This window comes from Pipistrellus hanaki, assembly GCF_964339955.1.
Source record: "Pipistrellus hanaki genome assembly, chromosome: 13".
Lineage (NCBI taxonomy): Eukaryota > Metazoa > Chordata > Mammalia > Chiroptera > Vespertilionidae > Pipistrellus > Pipistrellus hanaki.
In genome coordinates, this window is record NC_140515.1 from 26,771,929 (window position 1) to 26,789,036 (window position 17,108).

General features: G+C 44.8%; 1 protein-coding gene, 1 long non-coding RNA gene and 1 pseudogene across 10 annotated transcripts in view; 2 read left to right on the forward strand and 1 right to left on the reverse strand.

The window, feature by feature from the left end:
- Nucleotides 1-10: 10 nt before the first annotated feature.
- On the forward strand, nt 11-16,191 carry LOC311631660. Its single transcript, XR_014796617.1, has 3 exons — nt 11-126; nt 3,701-3,840; nt 15,966-16,191. It is a non-coding gene; the product is annotated as an uncharacterized lncRNA (long non-coding RNA).
- On the reverse strand, nt 8,408-8,836 carry LOC311632139 (small ribosomal subunit protein eS25-like; annotated as a pseudogene). Its single transcript has one exon. The product of its transcript is annotated as a small ribosomal subunit protein eS25-like (transcript).
- A 498-nt stretch (nt 16,192-16,689) lies between the features above and the next one.
- The window catches only part of MTMR14 (myotubularin related protein 14), a 53,417-nt gene continuing 52,998 nt past the window's right edge, over nt 16,690-17,108 (forward strand). For all 8 annotated transcript variants that reach the window (XM_084901965.1, XM_084901958.1, XM_084901962.1 and 5 more), the window contains exon 1: nt 16,690-16,995. In XM_084901965.1, coding sequence (XP_084758091.1) covers nt 16,834-16,995 — 162 coding nt within the window. In that variant the 5' untranslated portion in view covers nt 16,690-16,833. The remainder of the gene's footprint in view (nt 16,996-17,108) is intronic.

A 17,108-nucleotide genomic window follows, 5' to 3' on the forward strand; every position in this document is an offset into this window, starting at 1 on the left:
GGGCGCGCGCCCCGGGTCCAGGCGCGCAGCGCAGAGGCGCGCTCCCGCCGCGGGCGTGCGGAACGGGGCGGGCCCGGGCCCGGGTCCGGGCGGCGCGCCCAGCCGGAGCAATGAGTCCCCGGCACGGTAGAGCCCTCCGGTTTGGGGAACCCCTTTCTCCCAGCCTACGCGACGGGGCTATGGGTCCCCGCAGAGTCCATGGGGAGCGGGGAGGGGCCGGAGGCGGTGTGATGGGATAGGGTTGGAACAGATCTCTCTCTTCCAAATTGCCTTCCTCACAGCCTATCACAGCGCCTCAAGGTGCACGCTGCGCGTCCGGTCCTGTGGGTCCGGCAGGCGGGGAAGGCTCCCGGAGTCGCCTAGGAGACTGCCAACAGCTCCGGGAGAGGGAGCCCCCGGGCGGGGGGGATTCACTGGCCGCCAGGCAAGGAACGGGGCCCACGGTGAGGGCACAGGAGAGGAGAGTGGGGACATGTGTGTGACCCTCTTTACACTGTTGTCCCCAGTGCCTGCCATGAAGTGGGTACATCATTAAGAACAAAGCATCCAAGTGAGGCCGAGCTCACCCTGGGGGCACTCCAAGAAGGCCGGGTGGGTCACTGCTTTCCCTGGAGTGAGGGGAAAGCTTTGGCTCAGGATCTGCCAAGGCGACCCGGTTTGGCACGCAGACAAATTCAAACTCTGACTCCTTACTACCTCTTTGACCTTGGACTTGCACTCTCTGAACCTCTGTTTCCCCATCTGTAAAGTGAACGGATTAAGCTTTGATTTTTAAAAAGCGAAGATTAAAAGTGGGCTTTGAAAAATAATCTTTACTCGTGGGTTCCAAATACTGGACCTCACACAGGGGTCAGCCTGATTAAGTTTACCTCTGTCCAGGGGTGGGGGGTGCGGGGGAGATAGGTAAAGTTGCCAATTGTCTTTTTCCCCCACCTTAGGGGAGAAAGGGACTAGTTATTATCTTCCTGAGATTATGTACTTCCTGCTATTTTAATGTAAAAAATCTCTTTTTAAAAAAGAAATGGTGATAATAATTAATGGAAATTTCTTTTTAATGTCTTTACTTGGCAAAATAAAAATAGGCAGTGTTAATTTTTTAAAATATATTTTATTGATTTTTTTTACAGAGAGGAAGAGAGAGGGATAGAGGGTTAGAAACATCGATGAGAGAGAATCATCGATCAGCTGCCTCTTACACACCCCCTACTGGGGATGTGCCTGCAACCAAGGTACATGCCCTTGACCAGAATCGAACCTGGGACCTTTCAGTCCGCAGGCAAATGCTCTATCCACTGAGCCAAACCGGTTTCGGCAGTGTTAACTTTTTACTATAAAAAATATTATGAGTCTGGAGCTCCAGGGGCCGAATCCGTTAGCGCGAGGTACTTATAAAAAATATTATGAGTCTATGAACTCTCACAATTTGGAGACCTCAGACCCATGTGATGTCATGTCACCTGAGTGCTCAGTAAGTTTGCTTACCTTCTATTGGTTCTTTGCAAAGGGCATCCTGTCTGCCTCCCGACAGCCCTAAGATACCGTTATCATAAGCTGAGAGGGGTTGTGGAGAGAGTCTCTTTCCAAACCTTCCCCTACCTGACAGATGGAGAACAGAGGTCACTTATACAGAAGGGTGGATCAATCCTGCTAATTAGACTGATCAACCTGATTCACGAATCTGTTCATCCAGGCAACAAACATGTGATGAGCACCTGCCTTGTGCCAGGCACAATAGCATGCTAGGCCTTGGGAGAAGATGGTGGGTAAAATAGATGTGGTCCCTGTCCTCCTGGAGCTCACAGCTTCATGGGGAGATAGGAGGTTCTGGGAGGAGGAAGTAGGCAAGTGGTCTTCCTCAAAGAGCACTTCAAAGTCCCCTTCCATGAGTTCTCCTGGTTTGGGTACCGTTCAGAACACAAGTTACTGGAGCCAGAAGCTCCATCTTTTCTCCTTACTCTGCCTTGAATAACTACCTTTTTCTCTATTCTAGTGAGCCAAGGTAGGCAGTCCATGGGGAAAAAACATAGACTACTCCCAAGGCAAGAACTGAGAATTCTTTTTTAAAAAATATATTTTTATTGATTTCAGAGAGGAAGGGAGAGGGAGAAAGAGAGAGAAACATCAATGATGAGAGAGAATCATTGATCAGCTGCCTCCTATATGCCCCCACCTAAAGAAGATCAAGCCCACAGCCCGGGCATGTGCCCTTGACCACAATCGAACCCAGGACCCTTCAATCTACAGGCTGATGCTCTATCCACTGAGCAAAACCAGCTAGGGCAAGAACTGAGAATTCTTGCTAAGATGGGCTCCCAGTTCCTCTCTGGTTGTCCTGTTTTAGCTCTGCAGAGCAATGGTGCCCTGAAGAGATGTGCCCACCACCCACACCACTTCTGACATCAATACTTTTCCTTTAAAGAAACTCCTTTCTCCCTTACTCAGTCCCTGCGTTTGGTGAGACTCACTGCATTGTCACCACCATCCTCTTCCACACAGGGAAGCAAATGATCAGGCCTGGACAGTGAGAATACTCCACGATAGCAGACACAATGATTGGTTCAGGGGATATCCAGGTCATTGATTGTAGTTTATAAGGAGATGTTCTCTTTCTGTTGAGAATAATGAACTGGGGAATTGAAAGCTTTAGCTACTGGAGCCACCTTTGATATCCCATGTAGAGCATTTGTCTTAGAATAAGATGAACACAGAAGGAAGTTAAGAAGTGGAAAGAGGAGCATTTGAGCTCTTGTTTTCCAGCATGTCATCAGTTTGGCTCAAATAGACTCTTTTTTAAATTCTCAAAAAAAAAAAATGGGGAGAGAAAGTTCTAATGACATAGTTTGAGCATCTAGATCCATCCATGCCCCAAAACCTGCTTCTGGGTTGTTTTATTAGGTGAGTCAATAAATTCAGTTTTTGTTTAAGCCAGTTTGAGTTGAATTTTTGTCACTTCCAATAAAAATAGTCCCAGCCCTGGCTGGTTTGGCTCAGTGGATAGAGTGTCAGCCTGTAGGACTGAAGGGTCCCGAGTTCAATTCTAGTGTGTGTGTGTGTGTGTGTGTGTGTGTGTGTGTGTGAAGCCTGGGTCACAGGCTTGATCCCCACTAGGGGGCGTACAGGAGACAGACAATCCATGATACTCTCTCATCAGTGATGTTTCTATCTCTCTCCCTCTCTGAAATCAACAAAAATATAAAAATATATATTTTTAAAAATAGTCCCCACATCCCCCCAAAAGAGAGCAGGGCGGATACCCTGGGTTGTTTATCTGTAAAAGAAGGCCTGAAAGGTGAGTTACTCCTCACATCTTGGAAGTGAAAGACCAGAATGTGAGGCCCATCTCTGCCAGTGATCAACAGCGTGACCCAGGTCAAGGATGCTGCTCTTCAGAGCCCTATTTTCTTCATTTATGAAATGGAGGAAAAAAACATCCTTCCTACAGCTGTGGTAAGGATTAAAAGAGATAATGGATGGGAAAAAAGGCTTTGTAAATTGAAAATGGCTTTATAAATGTAAGTGATTGTCATTAAATTTTAATAAGTAGCTTCTCCAAAGAGTAGAAATAGCAGCATTGGAAAGGCACTTGCTGAGCTGGGAGTAGCTGGGGAAGAATGTCTCCTCATTTTAAAGACAAATTGGGCGGGGGGTGGGGGAAAGCAGTTACAGAAAGAAAAATCTGAGACCTTCTCGTTGTCCCCAGGGAGCGACCAGACCAGAATGGAACAGTGGTGGGATCAAGATGGGGACCATGGACCGTAAGGTAAAGGTGAGGCCGGACTGAGCACCTGGCGAAGAAGAGAGCCAGCAGGGCACATCCAGCTAATATCCCACCAGAGAAAGGTGTGTAACTCGCTGGATACTCAATATTATTAAGTGTTCTAAGTGAAGTGTTCAATTCTGTTGAACAGTTATTAAGGTCTTAAAACATTCTAGGTCCCCTGATCTTTGCTTTACATGTATTGTTCATTTAATCTTCACAATAATCCTATGAGATGGTGTTATGGGCTGAATTGTGCCCTCCCTACCTACTCATATATTGAAGTCCTAACCTCTAGGTAAGTACCTCACAAAGTGACTACATTTGGAGATAGGGATGATAAAGAGGTAATTAAGGTAAAATTAAGTCATGGGTCAGCCCCAACCCAATATCACTGTCCTCATGAAAAGAGATTAGGACATATAGCTCACAGGCCAAGGGACAACTATGGAGGACACAGGGAGAATGCAACTAAAGGAGAGAGGCCTCAGAAAAAAACGAACTTCACAGCAAACTTGATCTTGGACTTGGCCTAGCTTGCAGAACTGTGAGAAAGTTAATTTATGTTGTTTAAGCTGCCAATGTATAGTATTTTGTTACGGCAGTGCTAGGAAACTAATACAGGTAGGTATTGCTACATGGTCATTTTACAGAGGTTAAATGACTTGCCCAAACTCATTACACGGAGGTTAAATGACTTGCCCAAAGTCAAACCTCTAGCAAGTGGAGGATCTGAGATTTATTTATCTCCAGGTATCCTGCCCCAGAGTGACCACTCTTTAAAAAAAAAAAAAATTTGATTTGAGAAAAAAAGAGATTGATTTATTGTTCTACTTGTTTATGCATTCATTGGTTGACTTTTTTTTTTTTTTAAATGTTTTCATTGATTTCAGAAAGGAAGGGAGAGGGAAGAGTTAGAAACATCACTGATGAGAAAGAATCATCCATCAGCTGCCCCCTGCACATCCCCTACTGGGGATTGAGCCAGCCACTCAGGTATGTGCCCTTGACCGGAATCGAACCTGGGACCCTTCAGTCTGCAGGCCGACGCTCTATCCACTGAGCCAAACCAGCTAGGGCAGGTTGACTCTTTTTTTTAAACCCTTACCTAAGGACATGCTTAAAGAGAGGAAGGAGGAGAGAGAGAGACAGTGAGAGAAACACAGATATGAGAAAGAAACATCAATCAGCCTCCTTCCAAACATACCCTGACTGGGATCGAATCCAAAACCTGGGTATGTGCCCTGATCAGGAACTGAACCAGCAACCTTCTGGTGCACAGGATGACGCTCAACCAACTGAGCCACTCTGGCTGGGCCATTGGTTAACTCTAATATGTGCCCTGACTGGGGATCGAACCCACAACCTTGGTGTTTTGGGACGAGGCTCTAACCAGCTGAGCTACCCACCCAGGGCCCAGAGTACCCATTCTTCCTTAGTGCACCATATAGGTCATTCCACAGAATGGATTCATTTCTTCTCAACTACTTTTGCTCCCTTTTTAAAATTCATATCATTTAGTTATGAGCACATGCACTGGCGTCAGACATCTGGATTTAAATCTCATTTCTGCTCACAATTGCTCTTCAGCCTGTTTCTTCACTTGTAAAGTGGGGGTGACGATAGTAGTGTTACCTCACTCCCAGGGTTCAGGAAGGTTGCATGACATATTGTGCACACAGAGTGCTGAGCACTTGGAAAACATTCAAAGCTATTTGCTGTTATCATTGCATTGCTAGAAAGTGGAAGTTTTGGGACTCAAACTCGGCACTGGTTTGGTCAAAGCCGGTACACATAACCCTGACATTGAACTGTTCAGAGCCGATGAGTCTCTCCAGAGCGGCATGGGACCTGTCAAGTTAGACAAATGGGTAATTGTGTTCTGTAAATCCCTGTATCTGTGTGGCTTGAGTAAGTTTTTAAAATTATCTGAACCTATAAAATTCAACTGACAACCCCTTAGTCTCGGGTGGTTTAAATGAGGTAAAATATGTGAGATTTTGGCCACATGTTCAGTAAAGATTAGTAGAGAGGATTTCATATTTTGTAGCAGGTTAGGTTCTAAAGACAAATCCAATTGAAGACAAATATGGTGTAAATTACTATTTATTACCTGAATGTGTTCTTGCAGAAATTTAGAGAAAGTTGATAATAGTAAAGCCATGTTACAAGCCTTAAAGATACCAAAGGCATGAAGGTCCTTGAAAATGGCTATAAGAAAAAAAAATACCCTTTAAAAAATCCCTTTATTGTCCATAAAGTACAATAATCAAGGTTCTTATACACAAAACCACCCCATCCTGTAGTTCTTAGGTACTAACATTTAAGAAAACATTTAAGAAAACTGAGGTAGCCATACTGGTTTGGCTCAGTGGATAGAGTGTCAGCTTGTGGACTGAAGGGTCCCGGGTTCAATTCCAGTCAAGGGCACATGCCTGGGTTATGGGCTCGATCTCCAGTAAGGGGTGTGCAGAAGACAGCTGATCAATGATTCTCTCTCTCTCTCTTCCTCTCTAAAATAAAAAAATATATATTAAAAAAAGAAAATAAAACTGAGATAGGCTGAAGAAAAAAACAAAAGTCCATTTTCAGATGTGGAGCCATTCAAACCATTCCATCTTTAAAATATTATTAATCCTTAAAAAGTTGGGGATGGATGAAAAACTCTAAAGGATTCACGTATGTAGAATTTACTCTTATCTATAAAGTCTTCAAAACATTAATACAAAAATAGGTTAATTCTTGCTTGTGATGATTAAAATCAGGGGTCTTCAAACTATGGCCCGCGGGCCACATGCGGCCCGCAGAGGAGTCTGATCCGGCCCGCCAGGTTTTTTGGGCAGTGAGCGCAGCCGAGGTGTTACAGTATGAATTAGTAGTTCATATAGTCCGGCCCTCCAGCTCTCTGAGGGACCGTGATCTGGCCCCCACTTTAAAAAGTTTGAGGACCCCTGATTAAAATAAATGACATTGTCTCCTCTTAAGGAATCCCTCATTAAATATCCACATGAAGCTGTAATGAAAAATCTGTGGGGCTTGTCCAGCGCTCCTTTTCCTTTTCTTCTAGTAATAGTATCCAACTTCTGATAGGGCACTGCCCCTCCTCCCTCCCTGGGCAGGAGTGGATATGGGTCCCAGGCCCGCCAATCATACTGCCTGTCTGAACCAACTCTGGCTGCTATTTCACAATACCAAAGACTAGGTGGCTTAAACAACAAACATTTTAAAAAATATATATTTTATTGATTTTGTACAGAGAGGAAGGGAGAGAGATAGAGAGCTAGAAACATCGATGAGAGAGAGTCATCAATCAGCTGCCTCCTGCACACCCCCCACTGGGGATGTGCCCGCAACCAAGGTACATGCCCTTGACCGGAATCGAACCCGGGTCCCTTCAGTCCCCAAGCCGACGCTCTATCCACTGAGCCAAACTGGTTTCAGCTGATGCACAAATGTTTTAAATGTTGATGAAGTCTAGTTTATCAATTTTTCTTTCGCTGCCTGTGCTTTTGGTGTCATATCCAAAAAATTATTGCTAAACCCAATGTCATGAAACCTTTTCCCAATGTTTTCTAAGAGTTTTTTTTTTTTTTTTTTAATATTTTTAGCTTTTACACTTAGGTCTTTGATCCATTTGAATTAATTTTTCTGTAATGTAAGATTTCAACTTCATTCTTTGCATGTGGCTATCTATTGAAGAGACTGTCCTTTCCCTGTTGAATGATTTTGGAACCCTTCTTGAAAATCATCTGACCATACATGTGAGGGTTTATTTTTAGGCTCTCTATTATATTCCATTGGTCTGTCTATCTGTCCTTATACCAGTACTACTGTATGAAGGAAGCAATAGTTTTAATCACATCAAATATTAACATGATAGATTGTTGCTTGTATGCAGATCTTTCATTGTATTTTATTTTTGTTTTGGGAAATTTTGGGGGGTTTGGTATTGACATCTCACGCATTATAATTTCTCCCATGTAAAATAATGGGAAGCAGGCTTCTTCCAGTCTGTTTTCATATAGAATATCTGATTCCTAAAACAGATTAGTGATGTTAAGAGATTCTGTATTTTTTTGGGGGGGGCGGGGGGAAGGGGGCAATGTAAAATATGTACACAGATAATAACTTAATAAAAAAAAAAGAGGTTCTGTATTTTATTTCTACCCTTTATTATTTCTACATCTTTAGACACTCATACTTAACATAAAGTAAAAAAGTAAAGATCTTAGAATCAGTTTGTTGATATCAACCAAAATTCCTGCTGAATTTTTTTAAAAAATATATTTTATTGATTTTGTACAGAGAGGAAGGGAGAGAGATAGAGAGTTAGAAACATCGATGAGAGAGAGTCATCGATCAGCTGCCTCTTGCACACCCCCTACTGGGGATGTGCCCGCAACCAAGGTACATGCCCTTGACCGGAATCGAACCCGGGACCCTTCAGTCCCCAAGCCGACGCTCTATCCATTGAGCCAAACCAGTCTCGACCCTGCTGAAATTTTTAAATGAATTATATTGAATCTATATATCTATTTGGGGAAAGCTGACATCTTAACAACAGTGAGTCTTCTAATTCATGAACAGAGTATATGATTTTTTTTCTGATTTAATAAAGGTTCATTTTTCAAAATGTACAGCTGGCAAGATCTATTGTTCATGCATCTTCTCTCCGGCAGCGGGGGCATCCCCACCTTTGGTGTTTCTGGTGTAAATCACTTGAGCTCTGTGCTTTGAGACCAGTTTAATAAGCCCTTTACTGAGGAGCTCCTGAAGGGCCGCCCTGGCCAAGGAGCCGCGAATCTTCAGCCGCTCGGAGACCACCTGGGGTGATGAGCTTGTAGTTGGGAACTTCCTTACAGAGCTGTTCACACGTGGCTTTGTCAGACAAGACCAGGTTATTGAGCTTGTCCCGAACTTTGCCTTTAGACCACTTCCTTCTTTTTGGCCTTGCCCCCCGACTTGTTCACGGGGTCTTTGTCTTTCTTGGCCGACTTTCCAGCATCTTTCTTCTTCTTGTCCTCCTTGAGCGGCATCGCGGGGCCGGAGAGCAGAGAGACGCTGCTGCCTCGCCGAGATGTCGGCTCCAAAGTATATGATTTGTTTCTCTTTGATTTCTTTCACCAGTGTTTTGTTTTTAGAAAATAAATCTTGCACAACTTTTTTATTTTATTTCAGAGAGGAAGGGAGAGGGAGAGAGAGATAGAAACACCAATGATGAGAGAATCATTGATCAGCGGCTTCCTGCACACACCCCACTAGGGATTGAGCCCGCAACCCAGGCATGTGCTCTGACCGGGAATCAAACCCGGGATCCTTCAGTCCACAGGCCGATGCTCTAGCGGCTGAGCCAAACTGGCTAGGGCTTTTAAAAAAATAAAGAAAAATCTCAAATGAATAAGGAAAAAACAAAAAACCACATTTCTTCTTGACTGCCATGTGTTGGGTCTCTATAATACATTATTGTTTTTAATCCTAATCAGAAATCATAATAATCTGGCCACTCAGTATATATGTCAATGTCCCCATTTTACTTATTTTATTTTATTTTATTTTATTTTAAATATATTTTATTGATTTTTTACAGAGAGGAAGGGAGAGAGATAGAGAGCCAGAAATGTCGATGAGAGAGAAACATCCACCAGCTGCCTCCTGGGATGTGCCCGCAACCAACGTACATGCCCTTGACCAGAATCAAACCCGGGACCTTTCAGTCCGCAGACCGACGCTCCACCACTGAGCCAAACCGGTTTCGGCTCAATGTCCCCATTTTATAAATAAGGAAATCGAGGCTTAGAGAACAAAGGTTGCCTTGCTCAAGGTTACAGAACCTGGGAACCCAGCATAGACATGTCTGCCTGCTCCGAAGTCCATGTCTGGGCCATTCTTCCTTCTGTCTCCCCATCCCAGTTATTTGTAAGGATCAGGAATGTGATTTTCCATCTTGAAGGCAGAAATCAGAGTGGGGCTTGTTATTAAGTAACCCACCAGACAGCCCTTGATTAGCAATGGAAGTGAAATTCTGCCAGACTCTGGGGATGCCATTTAGCAATATTAAATTTAGGGTGTAAATTAGTCTGGCTGGAGACTTCATTCCTCTCTGGTTCTGGCAGTTGTCATGAGAGAGATGTCTAGTGGGAATTCTGTCTCCTGGTTCAGATTTTCTGTAGACAAGATTCCAGAAGCCAAACTTTCCCACAGCATCTCACCTGCCCTGCCTTGGATTTGTTGTTTAGCCGCTACCTGCCCTGCAAGACCACGAACAGCAGCTCAAGGATCTCCCCACCTTGCTTAGCACTGACATCCAGGCCCTTCCAGTGATGCAGTGCCTGGCACGTAGTAGCACTCCATACAAGTGCCCTAGCCAGTTTGGCTCAATGGATAGTGTTGGTCTGTGGACGCAAGAGTCCACAATAAATAAATAAAGAAAATGTAGTTTCCCCCATATTAAGTTGGACTGTGTGTGCCAGGATTTGCAAAACTCCCAATGGTCAGGTTAGCACCACTGAGGAAAACTGCCTCGATGGTGCCTCCTGGTCTTTGAGGGTTTTCAGGGGCAATCACTGGCAAATCACTATACATGACCCTCTGTTCCTGAAAGTATTGCCCTCGCCAGTTTGGCACAGTGGATAGAGCGTCCTCTTGCAGACTGAAGGGTCTCGGGTTCGATTCCCAGTCAAGGGCATGTACCTCAGTTGCAGGCTTGATTCCCTGCCCCACTCAGGGCGCTCGGGAGGTCACCAATCGATGTATCTCTCTCACATTGAGATGTTTCTCTCTGTGTGTCTCTCCCCCTCCCTTTCACTCTCTCTAAAAGTAATTTCTCTCTGGAAAATATCCTCGGGTAGATATTAACAACAGCAGCAGCAACAACAACAACAACAAAAAATACATATATATAATTGATTTTTTTTTAGAGAGAGAGGAAGGGAGAGGGAGAGAAACATTGGCATGAGATTGGCTGCCTCCTGCATGCCTCCTAAAGGGATTGAGCCCAAAACACTAGTGCCCTGATTGGGAATTGAACCAGCAACCTTTTTGTCACCAGAATGACACCCAACCAATTGAGGACAATTTTCTTTGGATAAATAAATACCCAGAAGTGGAATTATGGGATGATATGGCAACTCTATTTTTTTTTAATATATATTTTTATTGATTTTTTACAGAGAGGAAGAGAGAGGGATAGTTAGAAACATCGATGAGAGAGAGTCATCAATCAGCTGCCTCTTGCACACCTCCTACTGGGGATGTGCCCGCAACCAAGGTACATGCCCTTAACCGGAATCGAACTCGGGATCCTTCAGCCCGCAGGCCAATGCTCTATCCACTGAGCCAAATCGATTTCGGCGGCAGCTCTATTTTTAGGGTGTTTTTGTTTTGTTTTGTTTTGTTTTGAGGAGCCTCCATACTATTTTTCCATAGTGGCTGCACTAATCTACAATTCCACCAGCATTATATGATTCTCTTTTCTCCACATCCTTGTCAGCACTTGTTATTGGTTGATTAATTAACGGTAGCCATTCTGACACATGTGAGGCAATATCTCACTGTGGTCTGGATTTGCATTTCTCTGATGATTAGAGATGTTGAGCATCTTTTCATGTGTCTGTTGGCCATCTGTATGTCCTTTTTCCAGAAATGTCTATTCAGGTCCGCTGCCCATTTATTTATTTGTCTATTTATTTATTTCCTCATCACCATTTAGCCCCTTTATGCCCTCTTCCAGCTCCTTTTCCTCCTCTACCTCCTCTCATCACCACATTGTTGTCCAAGTCCATGAGTTCTCTTCTTTTCCTTTTTGCTCAAAAAGTTCCTTCATCTGCCTTTTTAAATGTTTGATTGTGGGTTTTTTGGTGTGAAGCTCTATGAGGTCCTTATATATTTTATTTTAAATATATATTTTATTGATTTTTTTACAGAGAGGAAAACAGAGGGACAGAGAGTTAGAAATATCGATGAGAGAGAAACATCAATCAGCTGCCTCCTGCACATCCCCTGTTGGGGATATGCCTGCAACCAAGGTACATGCCCTTGAAAGGAATTAAACCTGGGACCCTTGAGCCCTCAGGCTGATGCTCTATTCACTGAACAAAACTGGTTAGGGATAAATTGTCTTTCTTAAGCAATTTTTTAAATTTTATTTTATTATTTTTAAATTAATTAATTAAATTTTTTAATCCTCACCTGAGGATATTTTTCCATTGATTTTTAGAGAGAGTGAAGTGGAAGAGAGAGGGAAAAACTGAGAGAAACATATATGTGAGAGAAACACATTGATTGGTTTTCTCTGGCATGAACCAGTACCCCGACAGGGAGGAGCCTACAACTGAGGTATGTGCCCTTGATGGGAATCAAACCTGGGACCCTTCTGTCTGCAGGCGGATGTTCCATCCACTGAGCTAGGACTTAAAAAATTGATTTTAGATCCTGGCCCATGTTGCTCAGTGATTGAGTGTCAGCCCATGAACCAGGAGGTCAAAGTTTGATTTCCAGTCAGTGTGCATGCCTGGGTTGTGGGCTCGATCCCCAGAGGGGAATATTAGAGAGAGAGGAAGGAAAAGGAATAGAGAGAGAGAAACATCAGCAAGAGAAGAAACATAGATCGGCTGCTCAGGAATCAAACAGCGACTTTTTGGTGCACAGGACTTCACTCAACAGACTGAGCCACATCGGCCAGGGCATTAAGCATTTTTTAACAATCTGTCAAAAAATTAGTAATAATTTTACTAAAGTAGTAATCTGTCAGAGATAAATCATTATTTAAAGATGAAATAATGAGATTTGCTTTAAAATAATTCTACTGGATGGGGATTGACTACACGTAGATTTGTTGTAGGTGGCAGAAATAGCACCAGGTATAGACTGGTGGGGTTGCATCTGACCTGGGTTTAGCAACTTGGCTAGGAAAGAATTCAGAACCAAGACTCAAACTATAAGAGAACATCTATCTCTATATATAAAAGGCTAGGTGTCTGTCCCTCTGACCGGTAGCTATATGATGAGCACTGACCACCAGGGGGCAGGTACTCAACGCAGAAGGTGCCATGACATGCGCTGGCCATTTAAAAATAAACAGCTTCCTCCAAGTGGGACACAGGCCCTGCCACCACCCCAGAGCGACAGCCCACCAAATCACAGCCTTTGCTGCCAAGACCCCCGGCACAAAATGCAGCCCAAAAAGCAGTCGCTATGGGTGCCGGGTAATGACCTAATGACGTCATGTAGCAACACCTGGCTTCCTTGCCCTAACGACTAGCCTCCTTGGAGTTTCTTCAGCCCAGGAACACGACTTGCTTTAGAGCCAGGTGCAAACATTTTATAGTTTAACCAACTGTTTGTGAAGTGTTTTCCCCGTGCCTTATCTCATTTGATCCTCACAGAAGTCCTGGAGCAGGTAGATGGGAGACTTGGTGGAATCCTATTTTCTTTTCATTAGCAAGACGCGAGAACATAGAGATTAAAATATTTCTTCTAATTAATTTCCTTTCAATGTGCACAAATCCGTGCAGCAGGACACTAGTTTATTTATAAAATCACAGAGGTAGAAGTAATTCATAGAAAAAAAGGGCTGAGGAGACAAGTTATAGGGGCATAGGAAGGGCCCTAGGAGTTTGGGAGTGAGGATGGTAATGGTGAACCACCTATGGAAAGGGGGAGGGAAAGAGGGAGGGACAAGGCACTGGCGTGCTTCTGGGAGGGGGAGTGCGCTGGGTCCTCTGTCCTAAGAGTTTTATTTATTTATTTAAATATATTTTATTGATTTTTTTTTTTTTTTTTTTACAGAGAGGAAGGGAGAGGGATAGAGAGTTAGAAATGCCGAGAGAGAAGCATCAATCAGCTGCCTCCTGCACACCTCCTACTGGGGATGTACCCGCAACCAAGGTATGTGCCCTTGACCGGAATTGAACCCAGGAACCTTCAGTCCGTTGGCCAACGCGCTATTCACTGAGCCTAACCGGTTTCGGCTGTCCTAAGAGTTTTAAAGGTGGAGATTTTAGGGGAGGTCCCAGGGGAAGATCTCAATAGAATATTCAGCAGCTTTTCAGGTGTGTCCTTTTGAGAGGGTTAACTTGAAATGCAGGCCAATAGGGCAGGGACAGACATGGCAGTTTGAGCCAACCTAACCGCAGGAACCAACCAAGCAGAAATGATAAAATGTTTCTGGACTCAAAGCATGGGAAGGGAGGCATGGGAAACCAATGGAGGGCCTGCTGTAAACAAGATGGACGAACACACAGAAACAGAAAAAGTTTAGGATAGTAATAGAGACAGGGAAAGTTTAGGTCCGTTGCTGGGCAAAAACTATTGAGGGAATCCATCAGGTGACGGCACAGATAGATATAGCAGCAGGCTTGTGGCAGATATGCACCCCTGGACGACAAGGCTTTAACGGGCAGCCCATTCTTGGGTCCCCCTCCCCTTGCGGGGATTCTGAATCTGCTTGTAATAAATTTTCCACACTTTTGCTTAAATCTTCTGGTCCGTGTAGCTCATTCTTCAGCGTCTGGAGGCACGACTCTGTGAAAAACACCTTGGCTTACGGCTCTGGTTATCACTTTCCAGGACCCATGATTGGTTGGCACCGGGGATCATCAATCAGTGCAGCTGGTCCTGAGGTCAGCCACGGCATAGCCTGTCAGGTTTTGCTGCTTTTCTGGGTGTGGAACTGAATACACCTGAGACCTAAATGTTACATATCTCTAGGAAGGGAAGGTCAACGGGGTCCAAATAGCAGGACTAAGGATAAGCTAGGGGAGGAAAGGTCACCCTCGGGCGAGTCCCACCCTGCCTTTGTCCTTTGCGAGGCACCTGGGCTTTCTGGCCTGTTAACCTTCTGTACTAGGCCCATCGTCCTTGTTCTGCTTAGGTATGTCTGTCTAACTGCCTACCACAGATGGGCAGATGATAATTATTATTGAAACTGGCTGGTGGATTCATTATGCTATTTTCTCCACTTCTGTGAATGTTGGGAATATTACATTGTGCGTGAAAAAAGGGTTCTGCAGAAAACTTCACAGGGTGATCTGATCATAAATTGCTAACTGGGAAGATCATGATGGGCATTTAACTTTTTAGTCAAAGATTTATTTTTGCTCTGGCTTTTGTGGCTCAGTTGGTTGGGCATTTTCCCATGCACAAAAATGGTTGCCGGTTTTGATTCCTGGTCAAGGGCAAGTACTTCAGTTGCATGTTCAATCCCCAGCCCTGGTCAGGGTACTTGCAGGAGGCAGCTGTTAGTGTCACCAAAGGAGGTACACACGAGGCCAAAAGAGGTAAAGAATTTTATAAATTTATTAGATCATCTGGAGACCAGATGGGCTGAGCCCCAAAATGGTGCTAGCACCCAGGGTCCGGGAGTCTGATTTTTAAAGGACTCTAGGCGGACTTTTTCAGCAGGGAATTCTCTGGGTGTGTCCAGATCCTGGGCAAGTCCGGAGGCGAAAGTTACTGGTTTTAGTAAGTGGAATGTGGTTTAAGCAAAAAGGAATGTTGGTTGGAAAATGATCTAAAGGTCAGTTTCCCAGGTGAGGGGATATAGATTTGATTATTTGGTCAGACCTAACAGCAACCAATTGATATGTCTCTCTCACATTGATGTTTATTTCTCTCTTTTGCCTTCCTTTCCACTCTAAATTCAACAGAAAAATATCCTCACCCTTGAGGGTTAACAAAAGTAAAATAAATAAGTAAAATAAGTTTAATTACCCTCTTAAGAGCATATAATCTTGTTAACTATCCTGTAATCCAGTGTTTCCCAAACTTCTCTCATGATGAGAATCACCTGGTGGAGTTGTTAAACTACAGATTCCTGAATCCCAGCTAAGAAGTGCTAAACTAGAATTTTTGGGAACATATAGGTAAAATTGTATTCTTAACTAGTGCTCTAAGACTAGCACTTCTTAGTTGGGATTCAGGAATCTGTAGTTTAACAACTCCACCAGGTGATTCTCATCATGAGAATAGTTTGGGAAACACTGCATCCCAGCCCTGCTTTCTCCCACCTTCAGGTAACCTTTCTTAAATTCAATCCTTAATTTCAAATTCATAAAAGAAACCACAAAATTTAATTTTCCAGAGTATTTGAGATCTTGCTTCCCAACAATTGCTGCCAGTTTGGCTCAAATAAACATATATATATATATATATATATATATATATATATATATATATATATATATATATATATATTTTTTTTTTTTTACAGGTTTGAACGTTCTCATCAAGACCATTATGAAAAAAGAAAAATATGGGCTTTTCAATCACAGACTTTCAAGCCAAAGCCCTGGACGAGTGGTCAGAGCTTGACAGCTGTGCCAAGGATGTGGGTTCCATCCTGGATCAGGGCACATACAAGAATCAACCAAAGGATGCATAAATGAGTGGAACAATAAACGGATGTCTCTCTCTCTCTCCCCTCCTTCCCCTCTCTCTAAAAATCAATAAATAAAAAATAATGCTAAGCCAGTTACTATTGTGGGTTTCCTCATTAATGAAACAGGTAGATGACAGGGGCACTATAAAATCACGGGGACGCTGTAAGGAGCAGAGCAAGCAGGGTGCCTTAGGAAACACTGCCTTTTTGTTACTGTTATTCCTGAGGCTGCCAACACTAGTTGCCTCCACGAGTTTCCTCCTCCTGCTGTAAAGGTTTATTTCACTCTCACTCGCTCCTTTCCCAGGGCTCCTCCTTCCTACGTCTCCCTCTTCCCCCCCCCCCCCCCCCCCCCCGGCCCCGACCTCGATGGTTCAGCCTGGCTTCCCCGGGGGAAACCCCGAGGGGCGGGGCGCCGGGTGTCGGCGGGCGGCTCGGCCCCCTCCCTCGAGGCCACTTGGATCGCTCCGCGTGCGACCCGTGGGCCGTGGGCGTGGGGCGGGGCGCGGGTCCCGGGCTCCGATTGGCCATAAAAAGGTAAACATCCGGTGGGCGGGGCGGGGCCGGAAGTGGGAGCGGAAGGCGGCGGCTGAAGCGGTTCTGGAGGTTCCAGGCTCGGAGCCGCTGCCTCCGGGTGCCATGGGCCGGGCTGAGGCTCGCTGAAGGGACTTGGGGCGCTGAGGGGACTTGGGGCCGGGCCATGGCGGGCGCTCGGGGCGCCGCTGCCGCCGCCGCTTCGGCCGGGTCCTCGACTTCCTCGGGCACCCCGCCGCCGCGGGAGCCTGGGCTCGGGGAGCTGCTGGAGGAGTTCTCGAGGACTCAGTACCGGGCCAAAGACTGCAGCGGGACCGGCGGCTCCAGGGTGAGTCCGCAGGCGTAACGAGCAGGGGAAGGTTCCTGGGTTTTGGAGAGTTAGGCGGGAAGGCTGAGGTTAGGGGTCAGAGGAAGGAGGAGAGGTCCCAGGTCTTGGATCCG